Consider the following 25800-nt stretch of genomic DNA (forward strand, 5'->3'; position numbering starts at 1 on the left):
ATACATCAAATAATTTTGGAAACAACATGTGTGGCTGTCATCACACAATAAAAGAATATATATGCAAACTTGAGTCTCTAAGAATAACAAATATATCTTTCCTATTAAAATTATGTGTTGAGAGTTATAGTAATATAAATCTAGTGACAAGTGAATGGAGTGGTAGCACAGGGAAGAGAAAGTAGTCTAGAATTAGAGAGACTATGTAGAACTCAGGAATTTTGATTCAGATGAAAAGTGATGAGTGTTTGGATCATTGTGGTAAGGGAGGGGGGTACTCACATGTGAACCAATAGCTTGTTTAGAAAGAAGCAATAGGCTTTGAGAACATGTTAGATATGGGAGGAAATCAGACATCAACTATCATTGGCACCTGACAAACTCCAAAAATAATTATTCCTTGACTGATTTAATGATGGAATGCCTCCCTATGACCAAGTTAGATACACTGGATTGGAAGAGATAATGAATTATATAAATAGAGATACATTTTTGACATAGGATTACATCTCTTTTATGATACAAGAATTAAGAAGAGATTTGGGGCCACCAGTGCTTCCAATTGGTCAAATTTTCAACTCACATCTTAATCTGTACGTGCTTTTCCATCTTATTGACCATAGGAATTTAGCTTCCTCTTTTTGTTCATTCTTAAGGGGCTCTGATCAGTCACATCTCCTTTGGCTTTCTCAAGATTGAGTGAAAAATGAATTTCAGGTTTTATCATTGCCTTCTTTCTTTGTCCAAAATAAACACCTGAACTATTAATTTAATAATTTCATGATTATTTGGCATTCAGTTATTTGATAAACATTGTTTATGCACCTAGTACATACCAGGACCTGTACCTGATGCTGCCTAAAAATGGATTGGAGTAACCAAACTGAAAATCTAGAACCTCACAGGGTCATCAAAGTAGAAATTCCTTACTCTACTATAACATATAAACTACTATGATATACAAATCTGAAAAAAAAAATCAGATTCCTTAGGAACATATTTATAATGAAAAAAATAGATGCTGATCATTTTATCATTTTCATTAAAAGTTCTGTAATCACCTTAGATCAGTCATAAGAAATTGCAAAGTGTTAGTTTTCAGAAAGAAAAAATATATTACTTCCTAGTTTCAGAATTTCATTTTTGTAACTGTAATGACTGAGTAGACTTCTGCCTAAAATAACACAGGACGCAAAACCACAGTTCTGATTAATGAGGAATTTTTTCAACTGTCCCTTCTCTGCATCGGCTACAGGTTCAGGCTTTAACCTGACTTACACTAGGAACTTGCCTTGCCTCCCGGACTTCAGGCATATGTCACTGGGACCCCTTAAGAAAGAGCAGAAGAATGACTTTGTCCCAGATCTGCTTGGTTTTTACTCCATAGACAATAGGGTTGAGTGCAGGTGGGATGATTACATAAAGGTTGGCAAACACAATGTGAAAAGTATGAGGGACATTATGCCCAAACCGATGTGCAAGGATGGAGAAGAATGCTGGTATATAGAACATTAGGATAACACAGACATGGGAACCACAGGTGCCAAGAGCCTTCTGGCGGGCATCACGGGATGGGAGCTGAAAAACAGCGCAGAGGATGAGGATGTAGGAGACAGCAATTAGGATCACATCTATAATCACTGTCATGATGGGAACACAAAATCCATACCATATATTGATGGAGATGTCAGCACAGGCAAGCCGGGCAACACATATGTGCTCACAGTATGTATGAGGGATGATATGTGTCCTGCAGAAGGGTAGATGATTTACGAGGAAAACACATGGAACAAAAACACAGAAACTTCTAAAGGAAATTCCCACAACAATTTTGACAACAGTCCTGGGGGTCAGAATAGTGGTGTATCTTAAGGGTGAGCAGATGGCCACGTAGCGGTCAAACGCCATAGCCAGTAGTATAGCTGAGTCCAGAACAAAGCTGTAGTGCAGAAAGAATAATTGGGTGAGGCAACCAGGAAAACTGATTTTCTGGGGACCCAACCAGAAGATAGTAAGTGTTTTGGGGACACATGTGGTAGACAACATCAGATCAGTAACAGCCAACATAGAAAGGAAAAAGAACATGGGTGCATGAAGACTATGCTCCACTGCAATGAGGTAGAGAAGGATGCTATTGCCCACAATGGCCACAAGATAGATAAAGCAGAAGGGGATGCTGATCCAAACATGGTAGTGCTCAAGTCCAGGGATGCCCAAAAGGGTGAAGGCATCTTTGTTGTAGCTACTTAGGTTGTAAAGGGCCATTGAGGTCTGATGAATAGCTTCTGCACTCTAAAAACAAATTATGTATAATGAATATGAGAAAATCGTATGGTAATTACTTCCTCCACCTTCTCCTTACCCCAAACCCTCCTCTTTCCTATTTGCCAAGAAAGAACTTCCTATTGCTAGTAAAAGCAATGCTCATCACTTCAAGAAAGATTTGCCAGACCCAATACTGCTGGCACTAATCACTGAGTCATTCTGGAGTCTTATTCAAACTATATAAAATGCTATTGCTATTTTAATGATTGGGTTTTCCTTGGGTTAATGTAATTTGTTGCTGTATAGATGTGACCATAGAGAAAAACAATCTAATCATATTCAGACATAGAAAGAAACTAAAAAACGTGGGGCACAATTGAGAAAATAAGGAGATAATTAACAATTACAGACTCCTACTATGTACCAGGCTTTTACAAAATGTTATCTCATTTAGAACAATCTTCTGAGATGTGTATTTTTATCCCCCTTCTTTTTTTTTTTTTTTTTTCAAAAATGGAGACTCTCAGAGAGAATCTTACCTCAGATCTCATTTTTAGTAACTCACAGAGCCAAGACCTTTATATTCCACAGCCAATATTCTTTCATACTGTTGTCACACACCAGGTGACTGCCTCAACACACCGTTAGATACCAAGCATTGAGAAGAGGCTGGGCATGTAGAGAAGGGGCTAAGGAAAAACATAACACTGGAAATGTCCAGCACACCAACCCTACCCTAGTTGGCATGATTTTCCTGCTATCCCTGACACTACAGAGCCTTGGGATTTACAGACCAGAATGTTCTGTGAGAGTGTGATGTTTGATGCCTCACCACAAATCTGAGAGCAGTTATACAGCTCAGCCTCCAGCCCACTCTTAGAATTTAATGAGGGAACTTGTTCAAGTGTGCTTTTGATAAACACAGAGCCAACCTCTAGTGGAAGGAGTATAGAATTTATGTATCCTAAATTCTAGGTCAGGATAAAAGCAAATAAGCTACTCTATAACAAGGGTTAATATTTTCTGAGAACCTTCAATATACAGCGCAAATCGAAAGCTTTTTACATGAAATCACTTCTATCATCCTCTTAACAACCCTATCGATAGGTAAGAACGTTATCCACATTTTAAAGATGCAGAAACTGAGGGAGGGAGAAGTGAAGTCACTTGCCAAAGGACACACAAAGAGGAAATGGCAGAGCTCAGAATCAGACCCAAGGAGTCTTTTCCTAGACTCCTGTGCACATAACCAAAATGCTTTATAGAGTATATGGCACATGGTATATACATGATATTTGTGTAGCAAAAGATATAAAACTAAGTCACACAAGGAAATCGGAGAAAACTGAAGGCATGAAACAAATTAGCAACATAAAATCAAGCACATACTTACAATTTTAAATGTAGATTATTTGAACTCCTTTACTTAAAACCATAGGTATCAATGAAGTCTTTTAAAATAAAGTCCAATTATATGCTGCTCACATTTGGAAAAACTAAAACAAAATGACCCTGAAAGGATAAAACAAAAGGTTGGACAAGTATACTTCAGACAATTTAAATACAAAGAAATCAAGTCTAGCAAAATTAAAATCATAAAAAGGAAAATTTAATTTAAGAAGCATTAAATGAAGCAAAAGATACTTTGTACTATTAAAAGGAACACCCCTTAACGAAGGTCTGTGTCATACCACCTTCAGACATCTAGTCTTAGGACTCCTCTTTAAATAAATGTTCCTTAGCAACAATCTATTCATTTACTCACTTTTACTCCTTTCTTATTATTATCTTTCACAGGCTTACTTGTAATTCCTTTGATTCTTTGAAGACACATGTCTAGCTACTAGCTGCAGTGAATTTAACATCGTTGTCACCCACCTATCCTAAGATTTTTCCTCAAAGTAACATAACATCATCCTGGAAGGCTTTATTTTGTTACTGAAGGTCAGCCACCCAATTCCAGGACCATATCTTGAAATACTGTAAATCAATATTGACTAATCTCATACGGTTATTTTCAATTTGTTCTTCCATCAACAACCTTGTGTCCTCTAGGGCATTCGCTTTTTCACTACTATTCATTTAGAACACAAGTGTCTTTGCATTCCTCTTTATCCAGGTTAAATTCTATGATTGATCATTTCAACCGCTGTTTTACAAATATTTGCTTGCCTTAGCTCCACTGACCTTCCGTCATGTATGTTTGGTAAAACTCAATTCTTACAATAGTCAGTCCAATAAGTAACTCTAGGTCATTTTGGCAAAACACTTCTTAACTAGGCACATGTGTATTCCCATGATTTTGTGATCATCAACCTTAAACTTAACCTTTGACAATGCCCGGTGTTCCAATAACGTGGTCTTGTTCAGCTCAGTCTCCCCCCACGAATCTCCTCTAAGCACAACCACCACTTCCGACTCCCTCTTTCTCAAAACATAATTTTTTACTTTACTTGGCAAAGAAATTAGAAGTCATTAGATATGAAATTATGTAAGACAACATCACACCTATACACATATATATATTTCAATACTTATTCTCTCTCTTTTTTCTTGTTACGATTGGGGAAAAAAACAAACAAACAAAAAAAATACTTTCACATCTGGGGCCAAAAACAAACCCATATCCTTTATCTCAACTCTTCCCACCTTGTCAGGTACCTATATCATTCACTCTTTTTCTCACCTTTGTCTTCAATCTAGCCTTTTAAAAATTCTGCTCCTTCAGGATTTAAACAATTAAGACAAGCTCAAATGTCTTCTAGTCTAAATTATGAAGAAATAATTATATTCTCTTATCCATTTAATCTTATTTCTCTCCTCACCTTTCTGCTGAAGCCACCTTCACTAAGGTCACCAATGATATCCATGCCCCACCTTCCACTGCTTGCTTGACTACTCAGCAGCATTTGACACTGTCGATCCCCTCAATCTTGAAATGTCCTCTTAATGTTTTATCACAACACTGAATTTTTCCTGAACCTCGTTGGCATCTCATCTCATCCTTTGTCTCTTCTTCCTATTCTGTCTCTTAATCTCGGTATTCCTCAAGGTTCTGGCTGAAGCCCTCTTTTCTTCTCTCAACACTTTTCTTGATCTAATTCATCGACTCCTAAGATCCCAATTACAGCTATATATTGACACCTCCCAATTCTGTACCCTCATTTAGGTCTTTCAGGATGCATTTATCCAACTGCACCCTCAATATCCTCTTTTTGGTATCTCATAGGCACCTTAAATTTAATTTTTCAAAAATTAAAATTAAAAACTATCATATTTCTTCACAAGCCTGTTGCTTCCTACTGTGTCTAATATTTCAGAGTTTATCAATATCATTAACTAAATGACCCAAAGCAGAAACTTGAAATTCATCATTTATACCTACTTTATACGTGGGACTCCTGCCACAGCATGGCTTGCCAAGCGGTGCCATGTCCGCACCCGGGATCCGGGCCTGCAAACACCAGGCTGCCAAAGGGGAATGTGTGCATTTAACTGCTGAGCCACCAGTCCAGCCCCAAGAAACTATATTTTATAGTCAAGTATTTTGGATTTCCTTTTGATCTGTGCCTCTTTCTTTATTATACCAAACAAGTTATTTGATCTCTCTAAAACGTCTGTTTACTCATAGAATTTTCATGAGGATTACAGGATAAAGGTTCTCAACTCAGTGACTGAAAAATATTAAGCTCTCAATAGATAACGACTATTATGTAATATCATCATTATTACAAACATATGAAAATACACACAGATGGCAGAAACCCACATGATGACAGAAAGTTTCAAATCACACAGAAACCTGAGAGTCCCAGTCTGCTCTTTTGGATCCAAGCTCTTAGATCATTTGATTTGGGCTGTTGAATTGTGTCCTCAGGACAGCCTAGTCCTACTTGCTCCCGTTTGCTCCATTTACCCAACCTATTCCAACCTCTAAGACAGTTTACAAGCTGGACCCCAAGACTGTAGAGTCAATTTCATGGGGAAAACTGGACTAAGTCCATCCTGTCTTTTCTTAGCATCTCCTTGCCCCCCCTCTTAGGTCTTTCAATTAGCCTCCCCAGGATCTGGGCCTGAGCTCTGTCCTTGGTTTCCAAACCATGCCTGCCTTGCCAAACATCTAACACTCACCAAATCCCAGGCCTTTGATGGGGATCAAGGGATAGACAGAAATGGCATCCCCAAGCAACCAATCCTCTTATTCCTCTTCCTGGAGTTCAGAGAAGGTGCTCAAGCTTGTGGGCTCCTGAGAGACCGTGGCCACAAACCCAATCAGTGAGTTGTGGACTGCACCATGAGGCACTTCCCAGGAGTCTGTCTCCTGAGGTTCTGAGTTCCCAAAGGCTAGGGTGGATTGAGTCCCTGCAGGCTCAGGTCCTCTAAGACAGGCAGTATCCTGAGCAAGCAGAATGCACTGGGGCTTCCAAAATGACAAGTGCTGTCCACACTTCTGCTAAAGCCATTTACAGTGAAATCTGTGTGTGTTTGAGAGGACTGCGTGTCTCTGTGAGTTATTTTGTTTATGTTATAATTAATATAATATTTAATCATTTGTGTAAGTGCATATAATGGTGATTGTAGTATGAAAATGCAAATGGATCTATGAAAGAGGGGTACAGGTGCTTCTTTCTGACTCAAGCCTAAAGAGAGAATGTCCTGGTGATCAGAAATCAATCATATTGATCCAACATTTGAATTTTCATATAAAACTCCTCACACATACGCTTCAAGTCCTGTAGATTTAGACCTCAAAATATCTTTAGAACCACTTTCCTCCTTCATCACTGCTATTCAGTTCCTTGTCACTTCTGCTATTAGGTCCTCATTAATCTAAGGAATTCAATTTCACCCTGCCAATCCATCTTCTCTTCTGAAGCCATGATAATCTTTCCAAAATAGAAATATGATCATCATTTCTGCAGAGAATTTATAAAGCCTTTATAATAAAATAAATTCCCATTAGCATAACATACAAGATCTAGCAGTTTCAGGCCCTTGACTTCATCTTCAGTTTCATCTCCTACCACTCAGCCACAAAACGCCCTTTAGTTCCAATGAATTGAAGAGATTCAATTCCAATGGCTCTCTTTGGAGTTCCACAAACACATAATTTTGCAAGCATCATTCCTTTGTATATGTTGCTCCTTCTTTCTAGAATATCTTTCCTATTTTTTTCTGTCTGACTCAACTTAAAAGCTAGCATCCCCTCCTTTGAATAGCCATCCTTTGCCCCCTCCTGTCTTTACCCCTGCCTTAACATTAATTGCACCATAATGCAATGATCTGTTTAGATCTCTGTTTCTGCTTCCAGAAATCAAGTTCCTGGATGACAAGGACCTCACTCTTAATGTTCCTCATTGGATTTCCATGGTTGTTCACAAAGTATGCATTCAATCTATGCTCTCAATTATTATTATTAGTAGAAATATTATCATCTATTTGTATCACATTTATTTATATAACACTTTTATACATTTAAGTTACTATTATAATGCCAATTAGAAAATAATTTTCTTTTTCTTTATGCACTGAAAAAGGCCTAAAAGTTATAGCTGTATCATTTACAAATATACTCACTTTCTGATTACTCACCCCTTTGTGATCACAGTCTTCCTAAGGTTATAGCGTAATATAGAAAAGAAAAGAGATAATACTGAATTGTTGAATCTTAAGAAACACTTTATAAGCTTATGGTGATATAAAACACTCAGATCAAAGTAGAACAATTTGACAGAAATGCACCTTACATTAAAATCTCTTTTTTACTGTAACATTTTTGTAATATTCTCCCAGTTAAAACCCCTACCCCTACCCCACTTCCTTTTCCTTTTCCAGAAAAATTTATAGACCATGACAAACATGATTACTAGACAAGAAAGGAGAAAATGGGGAATCTAATGGCTGCCCTCAACTTACTTTGGTCTTTTGGGAGGTGTTTGTCCATGTTTCCTATAAGTGCTTTATTTATTCAGATAGAACGTTTTGGGGGAACGATTGTTATTGTGAGTAGAATCAATGATGGCGAAAATAATATGCGAATTGTGGTTCCTCTGTGGAGCCAGGGCATTTTGATGCTGATAGCCTGGTGCAAAAAGGTCTCCCAAAGTTAGATGACCAAACATCAGAAAGACAAAGAACTCAGGTGATTTATACAGATAAACAACAAGTATGGTGGTTTTCAAATACGTTCACAAATTTTGTGATACTTCTGTCTTCAAAAGGTAGAGCTTAATTCCCCTCCCCTCAAATGTGGGCTAGATTTAGTGATTCATCTCTAACAAATAGCATACGGTGAATGTAATAGGGTGTGCCTTTTTGAGACTAGGCCATGAAAGACACTGAAGCTTGCTTCTTACTGTCTCTCTTGAATTGCCTACTCTGGGAGATGTCAGCATCAATGATTTAGGACAGGTCCAACCCATGTTGGGAGGAATTGAAGCCTCTTGCCAACAAACAGCACTACGTAAGCGGCCAATCTTGGGAGCAGATCCTCCAGCTCCAGCCAAGTCTTTTTTTTTTTTTTTTTTTTTTTGAGGAAGATTAGCCCTGAGCTAACTGCTGCCAATCCTCCTCTTTTTGCTGAGGAAGGCTGACCCTGAGCTAACATCCATGCTCATCTTCCTCTACTTTATTTGTGGGACGCCTACCACAGCATGGTTTGACAAGCAGTGCCATGTCCGCACCCGGGATCCGAACCATCGAACTCCGGGCTGCCGAAGCGGAACATGCAAACTTAACTGCTGTGCCGCCGGACCATCCCCTCCAGCCAAGTCTTCAGATGACTGCAACCCCAGTAACATCTTGACTGCTATTAATAAGAAGCCCAAGACAGAACTGCCCAGATAGGCCACTCCTGAATTGTTGACACACAGGAATTGTTTGTGACAATAAATGCTTATCATTGTTTTAAGTTGTTAACTTTTGAAGTAATTTGTTGCACAACATAGATAACTAATATAAAAAAGAGCACAAGTTATCATTATATAGTCTTCCCTGTGGGTAAGGAATTGATGGTCAAGGCAGGGGAATTGGAGTTCTTAGCCACTTAGTCTGCTTAAAGATGGTTACCTATAATTCTACTGTAATAATCCACTTTGAAACTCACTTCAATGGGGGAGGTCACTAACATGTGTGAAATACAGTAAGCACCATGCGTGATATCTGTAAAAGGATTTCAAGATCACTTCTTTCACACAAAAAGCAATTATTAAAACTAGAAATAATGTGTCAGGTCGAGCATACCCTGCATTATAGTAGGCCTTGTTTATTCAGAGACAAATATCAATCGATTCACTTGAGGACATAACCAACTGAGGTCAATAGATTTATAGAATGAAATTTCAGTGCAGAATGAGAGCCACAGGAAAGCAAAAGATGTCCATGGAAACTGAGTAGAGGAGTAAGACCACAGCCTAGGGATCAGAAAAGATCTTGAGTAGTAGTTTAATTTATACGAGTCTTAAGGATTAGAGGAAGGCAGACAGAAGACATTTCAGGCCAAGAGACCAGCATGTGCAAAGGCTTGGAAATGTAAGAGGATCTGATGTGTTCTGGGAAATTTGTGTCACTTAGTAGACTCAGAGATACTTAAAGAAGTGCTGTGAAATGAATCTGCTGAGGTAGGGAGGCAACAGATCATTCATTCATGCATGCATGCATTCAATCATTCAATACAGACATATTGAGCAGCTGTTAGGAGGAAAGCACTGTGCTAGACACCAGGAACATGGTGTAGAACAAAACAGATGCCATGTCTCTCATCATGGAGTATTCAGTTTACTGAGGAAGACAGAAATTATTCAAATAATCAACAGATTTTATGTGTGAAAACAATTACTACTTTTTTTTCCTCTTTTTGCTTGAATAAGATTCACCCTGAGCTAACATCAGTTGCCAATCTTCCTCTATTTTGTATGTGGGTTGCCAGCATAACATGGCCCCTAATGAGTGCTGTAGGTCTGTGCGTGGGAACTGAACCCACACCACCAAAGCAGAGTACGCCAAACTTAACCACTAGACCACCAGGCTGGCCCCAATAATCATTACTTTCGATTATTGTTATGGAAATCTATAGAGCATAATGAGAGTAAACAATAAAGGTCTCTGATCATGCCTGGGGGGATAAGAAAAAATTCTTTGAGGAAGATATTTGAAAGATGAAGTTAACTTTAACTGAAAGGTAATAAAATAATGTTTATTGGGCTCTTGTTATATGTTAATTACACAGCCAAACCCTTTAGAAACATTATCCAATTTAGTCTTCACTTCTTTCCAATGAGGTAGATCTCCTGGTTATTTCCATGTTACAAGTGAGAAAAATGACACATAGAAAGTTTATCCAAATTGTTCAGCTGTTAAGTTGAGAATTTTCTAACTTAGTCTGATTCCTGAATTCTATTTCTACTTCGCATTGTATGACATTATCTTTGGTAGGCTAAAGGAAAAGTGGAGAGCATTCCAGACACAGAGCAAAGCATGTGCAAAGGCCCTTTGGCAAGAAGGAGGAATATGCAAAAATAAGCTCCTTAGAATCAGATATTTTGTTTTTCATTTGTGGCTCATGTCAAAAAAATATTAAATACAAGTATCAAAAATCATGGGTGATGGAAGCCTTTTTTTAGTAAGTGAATAACCTGTTCAAGGAAGTGTCTTGAAGATGACATTCATCTTAACAGTGTGTTCCCTGCCCTAGTTTGCCTTTCATTCACTTATGCATTCCCCCAACCACCATTTGTTGGGCAGTCTATGGGACAGCACAGAAAAGGGATCAAGGAGAAAGGGCTTGAGGCCAAACACTGACTGCTAGCTGCAACTCACCAACTCCATTAGTCCCCTTGGGATGAAATTGGGAAATTTATTTAACTATCCAATCTTCAGTTTCCTCATGTGTGCATGGAGATCTTAACCATCTCACAAGGTTTGAGGACTGATTGTGATGTTGTTTATAAAGTGCTTTGCACATTGTTTGGGGCATTACATAGCAGTCAGTTTTTTAAATTAGATTTTACTCTAATTAATGTGTAACAGGTGCTGCTGATATAGGTACGGCTAAGGCAATGTTTACCATCCTCAAGGAGATCACAGATTAGTGGGGAAGACACACTGGAAGCAGGTAATTCCAATACAGAGTGACAAGAGATATGACCTAAAAAAGCACAGATTGCTATGAGGACACAGAGGAGTGTGCTGGTAATAATTAGGAGAGAGAGCTGGATGGTCACAAATTTTATATTCGAGCTGTGATTCGAAGGGAAAGTAGGAATTTTCAAGGCAAACCGTGGGAATGGTAACATGCTAGGCAGGGAGAACCTCATTTCAGATGTGAAGAGGCCAATGAGAACACGGTGAGAATTGGGGAACTGTCTTCACATCCTGGTGTGGACGAGGCTCAGAAGAGGGAAGGGGAGATCAGAAGAAGAGTGTGGGGAGCTGAGCAAGAACTCGATTCTTGTGCTTTGGAACTTGGCTCTTACTCTAAAGAATAAAGGATGAAGGGGCTGATGGAGGGTTTTACTTGGAAGTGTAAGAGAATGAAATTGACCTATTGGAATGTTCTTTCTGGCTCTCGTGTTGACTTGCTACTGGAATGAAGTAAGAGGCACCTAGCATGAAGCTTTAGAGGCAGTAAAATTAGTTTGAGAACTTTCGCTGTAGTCCAGGCAGACATGATGGGGCACTGGGTATGCTGGGAGGATGCTGCAGGAGTGAATTAAGTAATGTTCCCTCCAGGGCTGGTGCTAGGGAGAAGCTAGTGCCATGCCTAGGATACAAAAAATTTAAGAAGGCACTCACTCTCAAGGTCTTCAGTGCTCCCTTAAATTTTGAGCCCACACACCTCTGGGGCTCACAGCTCAGTACAGGACAATCAAGATGTTATTGCCTATTCAGCAGAAAAGGAATTAAGTATTTTCTTGACTCATTTGTCCCTGTCTGCAGTTTAGCTGGAGGCAAGACCAGGCACCAGATGACAGAGGTCCCTCCCTTGGGACTTTCCAGAAGCAATAAATGATCCCAGGCTCATTCTGCCTTCTATGCCTTAGGGGAGATCTCCTTTCTGTGTTTGACGGAATGGATGCAGATGAGTGAGCTAGGTCGCTGTGGCAGCAGGTGGAACATTCCAGGGAACTTGAATACACCGTCTTGAAGCAGTTACTGTAACCATCTAGGTTGCAAAAAGCCATTCCTGTGTCTGTGGACTGGCCACATGGGCACGAGGTAAAGTAAGTAGTGTTTTAGTGTATACTTTTTTCACTACCCTTCTCCATACTTTAAATTCTCTGGATCTGCATTTTCTCCCTCCTTCCCCTGCAGCCATTTTTCCCTATCTCTAGGCTCAGCCTTCTTATGTTCTTTCTCAGGAATAATGACTACTCCTATACCTTCCTCTGAGGGCCCTCCTCTGTGATATTTTGCAGCTGTGATGATCCCGTTCTAGTTTTCTACTCACGGAAACACTTATAATGAGAATATGAGCTGTCAGGAGCCCCAGAATGAGACAGGCTTCTAATAGGGTCTATTTCAAGAGAGTGCTTTAATCTTTTAACCCAAGGTAGGACTCCAGATCTGAGATATGCCTGGGTCAGTGGTATGGTGAAAGGGAGCTCTTGATAGGTTGGGGAACTTAGAGATTCTATGGGTGCTTCTCAAATCTTAACCTCGCTGGGTGGCTAGATCCTGACTTTGAATTCCTGGTTGCCTGTCTATGCAGTACGGGCTCACACACACTGCTTCTTCCACTTTAAAAGCTTGAGAGAACACATCTAAGATGTTACTTTGCCCAGCAAGTTGATCTTTGTAAGCAGGGAAAATGAACTGGATTTTAACTTTAAGTAATATTAGGGATATACCTTAATATAAAGTAAAGAATATATGTATATTGTCTCATACACATCTCTTTTCTTTGGTAAATGTAACTCCCTATTCTTTGCCATGCTCACTCATAGCATCAACAAATATTTCAAGTGACAGTAATCAGTACCAGACTTCCTGGTTTATTTTTAAAAGTCAAAGGACAACTTCAGATGCTTTGTGAGCCTGGAGCTCCTCCTAAAGAAGTTACATTACTATGGATTAAAGGGAATATGGAGTAAACTCTAAGAGCTGAAGGCACCAATTAAGTAACTTCTAATGAAAGCGTAAATTTTTAGTACTTCCTTTAATAACAAAACAACCTTGATCAAATTTTTACCGTATATTTGACAACATTAAAATAATACAATTTTTTCATATAATAGAAAAATAGAAACTGTCAGATAAAACAAAAATAAAACAAAATCACCTGAGTTCACTACTCAGGTGAAACAGTAGTTAATATCTCCATGTTTCATCTACAAGACGTCCTATCATTGCAAATATATGTTTATGTAGCATTGCTATTGTCCAACAATGACCCCGAGCATAAGAATGTTTTTAACCTCTTTTTTTAATTTAACAATAAATGGTGAGCATTAAATAGTAATTATGTTTTAAATAATTAATAATTATGCTTTCTTTGTTTATAAGTTGATCTTTCTTGATACAGAATAAAAAGGTTTTTCTTTGTTAATGAGAAAATCAATTTCCTTTCTAATGAAGATTACTTAATAATTTTGAGACAATTTAAAGTGATGGCAGAGTTGTAAATTTTATTTTTATCTTCTTAAAGAGTGTAGTAGGGGCCAGCCCAGTGGCGCAGCAGTTAAGTGCGCATGTGCGCCTTCAGGGCCAAGGGTTCACTGGTTCGGATCCTGGGTGTGGACATGGCACCGTGTGGCAAGCGAAGCTGTGGTAGACGTCCCACATATAAAGTAGAGGAAGATGGGCTCGGATGTTAGCTCAGGGCCAGTCTTCCTCAGAAAAAAGAGGAGGTTTAGCAGATGTTAGCTCAGTGCTAATCTTCCTGGAAAAAAAAAAGAGTGTAGTATATTCCATTATAAGTTCCTTTTTCAGTGATGAAATCCATTCAGCACTGGGTAGGGAGTTTCTCAAAAATCTCTGGGAGGGGAAATTTGAGGAGATCAACTGGATTGTGTTCCCTGAAGGACAGAATGTCCTTGTTTACTAATGTTTTTCAAAATTGTTCTTGGAATACACAAAAAATAAAATTTTATAGAATTAAAAATCAACAGAGAACCTATCGAATCTATTTTAAAAGAAGTTTAAATAAGAAGTGTTTGGTAGCTGTAGCCAATTATATCTATGTTGTATATTTTTGACTTGCTCCAGTTACTTATTTCCGATCAGGCTTGCTCAACCACAAATTAGGAAGATTGGCAGAAGGAAGAAGATAATGAGTCTTGGAGAACTTTTGATGAATTGACAGAAGAATGTTTAGATGGAAATTTTCTTCCAGATATTAAAGAGGTGAAGGTAAGTAGGTAATAGTAGATTGGCTCTCCCAGAGTCCTAATAATACATTGAGAATGTAGATTTGCTAATTCACATATGGTGCCTGTTATTTCTGAGCTTCAAGAGGATTATAGCCAGTGGTATGCTGGTGACCGCTTAATAACTGGCTTTTGGGGGTTTGATTAGTAGATTTGCTGATTCATGGGGTGTATATATTCCCATTATGATTGATTTCAAGCTACCAATATGATGGTGACCTCCTGACAAAATTCCTGAGAATTGAACCCTTGGTTCTCTCAAGCCAGTAGGAGCAGACTCCAGCAACACCACTAGCTGCACTAGTTCTTATTAGGCCTGGCACACTGGGATTAAAATAAACCTGAAAAACTGCAGCTTGGTTTTGACTCAGAAAAGATGGCTCAGACCACGACTTCAGACCTTTACTGCTGCCCTTGAGCTTCAGCCACTCTACCGGGTTCTTTTCTTCTGAATTCTCATGATAACCTCCCCTTGGTCATTTTTTTCCCAATGACCCTTCATATTCCTAAGCTTGGTAGTATTGTTTGCGGGTGGGTAACACATTATTTTACTGTGACTTAGATAGGCTTTTTTAGATATGTGGATGTATGTGGTTACAGGGAACAGAGTGAGAGGGATAGACAGGTATAGGCATAGAGATAGAAGCCACTCAAGATTTATGTGGTTGAGTTGGAAGTAGAAGACCATTTATACTGGAAGCTGGTACTGAGCATGTGCTGAGTTTTAAATATTCATGTTATCAATTTATCCTGAATGCACACACAAAGTGTTCTGGATCAGGGACAGATGATCATTATTCACTTAAAAAGCATATAATAACAGTTTCCCATACCCAATTCTTATCCCTAGGTCTATATAATACAGGCCAGGTCAAACGTCCTATGCATACAAATGCCTTATGCTTACAAATTCAAGGAATGAAGAAAAATGTATTTTTTCTGCTTATAAAATCCAGAGAGACTATCCCTCCTCCCCCTACCTTCTCTCCTTTTGAGAAAGTCTCCTTCAGACTAATGGGAAATAAATCTCTCCAGGGAAAAGATAAGACCATTATCTCCAGTTCTAAAACCCAGCCATGTCTTCTTATTTCTGGAGTTAGGTAAATCTCTCAAGAGTTCTCCCATTATCTGTAGTTATCCCACTAAGTATGGTTGTAAATTAATTTCTCAAGACTTGCTCTTGTCCTAGGATCCTAAGATGTTGAGAAAATTTATTTAGAAAGGTCAACTCAGGAAAAACACACAAATATTTTCTATACAACCCACAATATGCCAGGAATCTGAGTAGACAGCTGAGAAGAAGGAAGTTTTATGATTATGTAGCAAGGCAAAATTGCCTTGAAAATTCCCACAAGGGCTTCTGAAGGATGGAAGTGCAAGACTGGCCCACACTGCCTGGAATATGGGCTGTGCAGATGGACGATCCGCACATGTAGTGTCTGTTGTCATCCTCCATCCAAAGTGGGTGGTACCCACAAGATAGGGAAAAGCTGTGGGAGGACACTTCACTGTAGCTAAATGAACTCTGGTGGGAAAAGAAAGGAGGAGGGAGATAGACGGACTTTGCTGTAGACAAAGGATGCGGTTTTTGGTTTGTTTTGTTTTTAACCTTTGACCGTAAGGAGAGCGAAAGCTAATAGGAGGGAACATAATGACATTAATGACAGTGACACAATACATTTGTATACAATTTTATAATTTCTAAAGTGCTCTAGCCTCCAATTTCCCATTGGATCCTCATACAACAACTCTGTGAGATAGACATTAAGGACTCTCAAAAAGATGTAAAAGGGTGAGATCACTATGCTGGAGAAATCCTGTTTCATTGGGAGGTAGGATAGTGAGTGGGTAAAACAAAGACTTTGGAATCAGGCAGATTTATTAGCTGCATGTTCATCAGATGTTATTTGTATGACATTGAGCATATTACTTAACTTTTTTATTAAGGTAAGATTCACATAACATAAAATTTGCCATTTTTACCATTTTGCAGTGTGCAATTTAGTAGCTTTTAGTACATTTGTAATGTTGTACAACTATCACCACTATCTAATTCCAGAACATTTCATCACCCCAAAATAAATCTCATACTACTCACTAAGCAGTCACTTTCTATTTCATCCTCCCCCATTCACCTGGCAATTACTTATCACTTTCTGTCTCTATGGATTTGCTTATCATGGACTTTTGATATAAATGGAATCAAACAATATGTCAGCCTTTTGTGTCTGGCTTCTTTCATTTAACATAATGTTTTCAAGATAAATCCACATTATATTGTGTACCAGAACTTTGTTCCTTTTTATACTGAAAACTATTCCATTGTTTAGATTTAACACATTCACTTTACCCGTTCATCAATTGATGTATATTTGATGTGAGTTGTTTCCATGTTTTTGGCTATTATAAACAATGCTAACTATAAACATTCATTTACAAGTTTTGGTTTGAACACCTGTTTTCAATTCTCTTTGGTATATACCTAGGGGTAGGATTGCTGAGTCATTTGATAATTCTATATTGAACTTTTTGAGGAACTGGCAAACTGATTTCTGTAGAGACTGCATCATATTACATTCCTACTAATAATGTATCAATGTTCCAATTTCTCCATGCTCTCATCAATACTTATTTCCCATTTAAAACAAAAATTACAGCTATGCTAGTAGGTGTGAAACAGAACAAGAAAAAGAGATTGAAAAGTTACTTCCCTTTACTCTCATTCCTAACCAAATTCATGCTTAGTTTCAGATTCCAGAGGGAATAGCATACATGCAGGTCCAGAAGGAAAAGAGAACATAGGTTATTTGCAAAACCGAAAGTAATACAGGGTAATTATAACATAAAGAGCACGTAAAGGAATGAGGCAGAGGAGAGGGGAAAGTTGAGTCAGTGGACCCCAAGGGATAACTGGTTAGCACCAATCTTGCCATATAAGGCTTGGAAGTTATGATAAGATATTTGGGTTTTATTCCAAGCAGAAGGAGAAACTGTTGAGTGTTTTAAGCAGATGATTGACATGATCTAGTTGGAGTTTGGTAAGACCACTCTAGTTTCTGAACAAACAATGGTTGGCAGAGAAAAGAATTCAGAGGTAGCAAATTCCTAAATGATGCTGCTGAAAAAATCCAGGAGAGAGAGAAAGTATTGATCACGTTTTAATGTGAAACATGTGAATGAACTTAAAGGCTATTCGGGAGACATAATAGTAAACCAAGTTTTAAATGATTAAAGAAAATAAATGAGATAAAGAGAAAGGCTTTGTCTTGGGAAACTAGTTGAATTCCATACCATTTAATAAGAGAGAAATCAAGAAAATGGGTGGATTGTGAAGAAAGGAAGAGGAGACAAGGTAATTTTTTTGCTTCACGTTGATTGTGAAGTTTTAGTAGGAGAGCCAAGAGAAATTGTCAAGTAGAGAGTTGGCTGTGTGAGACAGAGAAAGAATCGAGAATAGAGCTTTAGACTTGGAACTTTCAACACACAAATAGTTATTGCATTTATTTGCTTAATGTGTGTTAAACAAATTTAACCCCACAGCAAGCTTATGAATTAAGTAGTATTTGTTCCTTTATTTTAAAGTGAGGAATTTGAAACAGGATAAAAGTGCCAAAGGAAGTGTAAAACTTTTATGCATTTATGTTTTTGATGGTAGAAAATTAGGATATTTTCATCTGATGCCTATCATTTTCCTGAGACTTAAAAAATCCTTACGTCTTTCTCTCTCTCTAATTCTACCTATGTATTCTTCCAACAGAATTAAGGTCTTCAAATTCAGAGGAGTTAGATCCATTGTTGGAGGGCTTTCTGCTAGGCATTTACATAAGTAATTCTATTAAATCAATATGATTACTTGACTTCCCACAATCTCTCTGTCCATGTTCTCATCCCCAGGTCAGTGCATCCCTTTAGGAAAGAACAGAAAGATGACCTTCTCCCTGATCTGCTTTATTTTCACACTATAAATGATGGGGTTGAGTGCAGGAGGGATTGCCACATAGAGGTTGGCAAATAAAATGTGAAAAGTGCGAGAGATACTGTGACCAAAGCGGTGAGCAAGGACAGAGAATATGGCTGGTGTGTAGAATATGAGAATGACACTGACATGAGAATAACAGGTGCTGAGGGCTTTCTGGCGGGCATCTCTGGATGGAAGGTGGAAAACAGCACGAAGGATGGGAGTGTAGGAAATACCAATGAGGATGAGGTCTGAGATAATAGTCATTACAGGCACAGCAAAGCCATACCAGATATTGATGGAGATAACAACACAGGCGAGGCGGGCCACCCCTATGTGCGCACAGTATGTGTGAGGTATGGTAGGTGTCCTGCAGAAAGGCAAACGCTTCACCAGGAAAACAACAGGCAAAATAACACTAAAGCTCCGACCAGCAATGCCCACCATGATCCTGACAATTCTCTTAGGTGTCAAGATGCTCGTGTATCTCAAAGGGGAGCAAATGGCCATGTAATGATCAAACGCCATGCCCAATAAGATGGCTGAGTCCAGGAAAAAGCTGAAGTGGAGAAAGAACGACTGGGTGAGGCAGACAGGAAATGTGATTTCCTGAGCATTCAACCAGAAGATGCCAAGTATTTTGGGGACACACGTGGTGCATAAGATGAGGTCTGCAGAGGCCAACATTGAGAGGAAGAAGAACATGGGTTCATGGAGGCTGCTGTCCATAGTGATGAGGTAGAGAAGGACACCATTACCTGCAAGGGCCACAAGGTAGATAGCGAAGAAAGGAATTCCAATCCAGATGTGGAAGTGCTCCAGCCCTGGAATCCCCACCAAAAGAAGGAGCCTGGATTGAAACTGGTAAAATTTAATGTGGCCATCATGGTGATTGTCATTTCCTGAGGACAAAATATAATATTTGACTCCTGAGAATAACAGGCTATAAATTCCCTTTAAGTCCTTTCCACAACTAAGATCATATTCAAAGTGACAAAGCAGATCTCAGAATCAGGTTTTTTTTTCACACACTGTCCAGTGTTCTTTCCACATGCCACTGCTGCCTTCAATGTCTCCATACTTGTCACAGCATCTGTGCCTGGGGGAAAGGAGATATAGAGTCTGCAGTACCCGCTGCCCCCCACCCTGTTCCTCCACCTAGCCTGCTAAGCAGAGGCATTGCTCATTGGTGCGGGACTCCAGCCCTCTGCACAAAGCCGGGGACTTTTGCAGAGCTCATTACAGTTCATATGCCGCTAGAGATTATAGAGATTGTTTTTGACATTCTAGCTATTCCTGCTCTTTCCAGAACCTGTAGCACTTTGTGACTATGGCGATGCTTTTGAGTCCTGTATTTGTCTGAAAGTCTTGCAGCTCTGTGAAGAGCCTCTGAATGAGGATGCAGAGACTGTCTGCAGGCAGAGCCTTTCACTGTGCACTTTGCACAGAGCTCATGTGTGACTGTCTATAGAGAATATGCCTGTGTGCAGAGCCCATAGTGTTTGTAGGACCTGCGACCTCTCCACAGGCCTGGACATCATCCTTATCACTGTTTCCTATATTCACATTCTCCAAGCTGTCTTCCACCTCCCTTCTCGAGATGCTTGGGCCAAGGCCCTGAGCTCTTGCAGCTCCCACGTCTGTATCATCCTAGCTTTTTACATCCCTGCCCTCTTTTCTGTCTTTGCCTACAGGTTTGGTGAGAGATGCATCCCACGCTATGTCTATAACCTCTTGTCCAACGTCTATGTGGTCGTCCCACCTATGCTCAATCCCATTATTTATGGAATGAGGACCCAGCAGATTTTGGAAGGGGCTAAACAGATGTTTTCAAATCTTGCTAAGAAATCCAAATAAATGCTCCCAACTTGACCTCGACTTAATCCTTTTCTATACCTAGCAATTGTCTTGTATTCACCTATCCTTATCTCTACATCTTCCTATTATCCCCATGTTATTCTCATCTCTGTCTCAATGCATTTAAATACATGCTCTCCTCAAATTCACTTTTGATTTCTTGTTTTAGAAATTTACAGTAATGCCCACCCCGCTTCCTTCCACCTATTATTCTAATACCTTCTGATATGCCACCATCTCAAAAAAAACTAATTAGCGGAAATATGATAACTTATCTGGAATCCACCATCCAAATAGGACTTTTCTAACTATGCACTTGCATTTTCTCCCTAACATGTTATCTAATAACTTGTGTATTATTTTGGCACTTAGCTTTGCCAGTTCAACATCTTTCTCACAAGGGGAACATTTGAGAATTGTCATGCCTAAAATTCATCATCCCATGGAATGTTATTTATTTTTATTACCACCTACACATGGCCATAAACATATATGTGTATATACCCAAATTCAGAGACGCTAACACACAGCAGCTTATGTAGGTGGACACTTCCGTTTATCATCAGTTTAAATATGATCATGTCATTTCAAAAACCCTTACCAAATAAACCTGGGCTCCCGTTGTCTGTTCCAGACAGAATTTTCTTTAAAATGTAGATAATTGTATAAGAATAGAGTACTCTTTTATATCCAAATATATTTTGTATTTAAAAATTATATTCATCATTAAAATAAGTCAAAATACCTATTCATACCTAATAGATACTGATTTATGTAATCTTTAATGAATTGTTAAAGAAATAGAAACATCTGTACATAATTTAGTAGCCTGCTTGCTAATCATTATTAATATCAGAGAGTAATCTATCCTGAAGTTCTCTGAGATTGAGAAGAACAACTCAACCTGAAGGTTAGCCCAAGACAAACTCATCCTTGAAAACCTGGTTCACATCTCATCTCTACCCACTCCCATACTCAGCCCACAGTGGAAGTTCCATTTCTTGAGATTCTCCACCTCTTTTCAACTAAATCACTCTTTTGTTGGGTCCTAAGAACATTCCTTCCTGTTTTATTAGAGATCTTTTCATGTTTGTGCCTTTATTCCCTTTCTAGACTGCATTCCTTGAGGAAAAAGTTTATTTTGAAGGGCTTTTTATCCTTAGTGTCCCAATGCATAAGAAGCTGATCATAATAAAAATGCAAATATGTGTGCTTATGCATAAAATTCTTATTTTAAATAATTTTTTTAACATCACTTTTCTGCCTAACATTTATTCTTCTTTGAGGAAGTTTTTTTCCACCCTGGGTTTCAGTGTCAAGTGGAGAAAAGAACTGTATTAGGCCCAGGAGATATTGATTTAAAGCCTGAATCTACTACTTAATTACTCAATGAGCTTGAGAGGTAGCATCTCTGAATGAACTCCATTTTCTACTCATCTATAAAGAAGATGAGGATGATATAACCTATTTATCTATTACACAGTGAGCATTCAATAAATGCTCAGTTCACTTTCCTCTTCTTTCTTTCCACATAGCTTTATGCATCCTCAAGACAATATAATGGGAATTAGAGGAAGAAGTTATTAGTATTCTTATTATGTGGAGGAGAAAACCATCAGGAGTAGTGGTCAAGTTTTTAGGTTCTGGGTCTTTGCGGAATTTTGACTCTTCCATTTATTAACTTTGTGACTTTGGGCAAGTTACTTCACCTTGCTATGTCTTAACTTTCTTATCTTTAAAATAAAACTACTAATAATATTAATTGTATTAGTAAAGGTAGTAGTACCTTTCTCTTAATGAGTCTATGAGTAGTATATATTATATAATACATATAAGATATATGTATGTATGTGTTATATATATATATATATATATATCTTATAACAGTACCTGGCATATAATAAATGCTTTACAAAATATATTTCATAAAATAACAATTTTCAATAAAATAAGTGATGAGCTTTATATTGCACATCTACAAAATTATCACTGAACACCTTACAAATTTAATAGAAGGTTTCAAATTTTATTTTTCATCACGACAAAATCCACACATACGAAGTTCAAGGATTCAGAATCAAATTCTTTCGTTGAATGATCATTTGAATTTAAATATAGCTTATAGGACAAATCGTTGGAACTAGGTACTAATGAAGTATTGAAGATAAATAATGAAAATATAGCATTGCTTGCTAATTTTGAATGAAATACAAAAATGTGTCCTTGAAATGATGAAATTGCTTTAAAATCATTTATTCCATTCTTATTAATAGATCTATGTGAGAAAGGTTTCCCTCACACTAACATTAGAACAGCAACATCTGACCAAACAAAACATACAAAAAAATAGTTTAATCATAAATTATTACTTACAAATAGCACTATCATCAAATACAACTTAGGTCAGATAAATTAACAAGCAAAATGCAAGCTCATTTGACATGTTAAAAATTTTAAATATTGATACACACGATATTGCTTCAAAAGGTACATAGAGGCTTTTAATTGGCGGCTTTCACTATGTCACTCACAGGTTTTTGTTTAATCTATGCAAAATGACAAATCTCATGAATGTGACGTAAGTTCTGTACATTAACCACTCATTTGTGCACTTTCAAGAAACAGTGTGTACAAATTCTCGGTCTTTTAGTTTTTTCCTGTGTTTATTTCGATTATACTTATTGTAACATATTTTATGCCTTTGAATATAATAATAGAGATGAGAGTTGCATGTTCCATGGTTATTTTTAAATTTTATTTTTCTAGTAATTTATTTTTACAAAAGTGTTAATCCACAGTTTTGTAAAATTAAAAAAAACCTCGTCCTTCCTCAGTGATAGTTTGAGAAGAGCTGGAGGCCTTTCTCTACATATGTCTACATATATATATCTCCACATTTGTCATTCAGTGGCGTCCTTCTGCAGATGAACGAGCTAACGTGATTGTTCCATGGATCCTGACCCATTCTTCCGTGTCCTCCCAAATTTAGACTTGTACTTAAATAGTAGAAATCCAATCTAATATACAGTCATATCACATTATTGAATTCAACACTACCAGAAATGAAGTTCATAGTCTCTTCTCCACCTGTCTGACTCCTATGCCTAACAATTAGTTTGCAAGAGGAAAAAGAAAATGTGTGATTAATTATTAATTTTCAAAAGTCAACAATAGCATCAAGCTATGAGACAGTTTATAAACGTCATCTACTGATATTCTAACCAGTTTCCTATATTTACTGAAGACTTTGATTTATTTCGTGTTTCTCATGTTTCTTAATGTCCAGCCCCTACAACCCTTCCGAACAAGGTCATCATCATCATGGATCATACTTCCATCAACCTAAACTTGTAACACATGGTTTCCCACCTATGCTCAGGCCATCACCTCTGGGTGGCAGGTCCCATTCCCTTTATTCTTGGGGCTCAACTTCTTTTTGTTCTTCAAGACCATCACAGAAATGAACTCTTCCAGGGAACTTTCCTTGACTCCAAGGAATGACTGAGCATGCTTCCTTTGTGCTTCCCTAACACCTTATCCCAATCATGGCAATACATAGGATTATCTGAGAAAAGTCTCTATGTATGTGACTTACTCCTTTTGCTAAGTCATAAACTTCTTTGTAAACAGCATATGTACTTGCTCCATGTCTCTACTCCCAGTTTGTATACATTTTCTTTCATATAATAGGTGTTTTGTGAATGTTATTGGATAGAAATTATGACAGAGAAATAATTTGTAAATTAATTTTAATAATCTAGGCTCACAATGGCAGATGAAAAAGCATAAAACATATAACTGCCTCCTTTCTCCCAAAGTAGACATTGTAAATCTATTCCATAACTCACTGTCCATAAGCCCTATGTTATTCTTCTGAACACATCTTTTTGTCACTGGCATATGACATAAACATATATGGAGCCAGCTCTGATGGCCTAGTGCCTAAAGTTTGGTGCTCATTGCTTCAGCGGCCTGGGTTCACTTCCTGGTCATGAAATCACATCACCTGTCAGTTGCCATGCTGTGGTGGCAGCTCACATAGAAGAACTAGAACTACTTACAACTAGGATGTACAACTATATCCTGGGACTTCAGGGAGGAAAGAACAAAAAACAATATAAATGTACATTACAAAAAGAAAAACAGGGGGCTGGCCCCATGGCATAATAGTTAAGTTTGGTGTGTGCCAGTTTGGTGGGCCGGCTTCACAGGTTTGGATCCTTGGCATGGAAATCCACCACTCAACAGCCATGCTGTGGTAGTGACCCACAAACAACGTAAAGGAAGATTGGCATAGATGTTAGCTCAGGGCTAATCTTCCTCACCAAAAAAGAGGAAGATTGGCAACAGACGTTAGCTCAGGGCAAAGCTTCCTCAGCAAAAAAATAAAAAAACAAAAAAAATATGCAATATCTGGTCTAGGTACAAAATGCAAGTATCTGACTAAGACAGGGGCAAATGGACTGGTGAATTAGTAGGGCTAAAATCCAAGAAACAACAGAAATGGAATCACAAAGACTTACGGAATGGTTAGATGTGGAAAGTCTAGAAAATAAAGTATTAGGGACACATTCATTGATGTATGTGTAGAATATAGTTCTAAGTTCTGAGAATGGGAAGATAAAAGGAGTCAATACCCCAATTGATAGAGTCTTAATATCTAATATCTCATGTAACAGATGGAAAATTTACAAGAGGGACAGGACATAGGATAAGACAATTTATGTGTGAGAAAGATACCTGCTGATTTTTGTATAATTATTCTTTTTTAATCCAAACATGAATATGTAATTTCCTAATTTCCTTCATGATCTGAAAATGGAATAGAATATTTGCATCCAGTCTCAACAGAGAGAGCCATTGGCAGCTAGGACAGTAAATTTAAACTTGAGGGAAGAGCAAAACTGGGCCTTACCTGTTTTCTCCTTCCAGAAAGAGTAAAGAGGTGGGAAGATTTTAGAAGACAATGATGAGCTCAGGGTTAAACATGATGAATCCAAGGCGAGAATGTCAGTGGTAATTCGTGAAAATACTAACATAACAGCTAATATTAGAGCAGTATTTTATAATCTGCAAAGCATATTCATCTACTTTTTTCTTTTAATCCTAGTACTGACCCTTTGAGGTAGGAAAGCAGTCACTGAAATTTATCAGAAAGACCAAGTACAAAAACTAAGATATAGAGTTACCGGCAAAGAGGCGATAAAGCCATAGAAATAAATGAACTCTCCTAGGAAAGGTAGAAAAATAATAACAGATAACTGGGCCAAACATACAGGGTGGGAGGGGCAAAAGGAGACAGTGCAGGAGACAATTCCTTCCTTTGTTGTTTTTTCTAGGTCATCAAGCTTTCAT

General features: G+C 38.1%; 2 protein-coding genes across 2 annotated transcripts; both read right to left on the minus strand.

The window, feature by feature from the left end:
* Window positions 1-1317: 1317 nt before the first annotated feature.
* LOC103553544 (olfactory receptor 52H1-like) lies at window positions 1318-2265 on the minus strand. Its single transcript, XM_008524147.2, has one exon. It carries the CDS (start codon window positions 2263-2265, stop codon window positions 1318-1320), a length of 948 nt encoding a protein of 315 aa, XP_008522369.2.
* Window positions 2266-18525: 16260 nt separating this feature from the next.
* On the minus strand, window positions 18526-19499 carry LOC103553562 (olfactory receptor 52H1-like). The gene is given in 2 exon segments (XM_008524167.2): window positions 18526-19430; window positions 19433-19499. Coding segments are annotated over 2 exon segments (960 nt in total). The 5' UTR covers window positions 19488-19499.
* Between the last annotated feature and the right edge of the window lie 6301 nt (window positions 19500-25800).

This window comes from Equus przewalskii, chromosome 6, assembly GCF_037783145.1.
Source record: "Equus przewalskii isolate Varuska chromosome 6, EquPr2, whole genome shotgun sequence".
Taxonomy (NCBI): domain Eukaryota; kingdom Metazoa; phylum Chordata; class Mammalia; order Perissodactyla; family Equidae; genus Equus; species Equus przewalskii.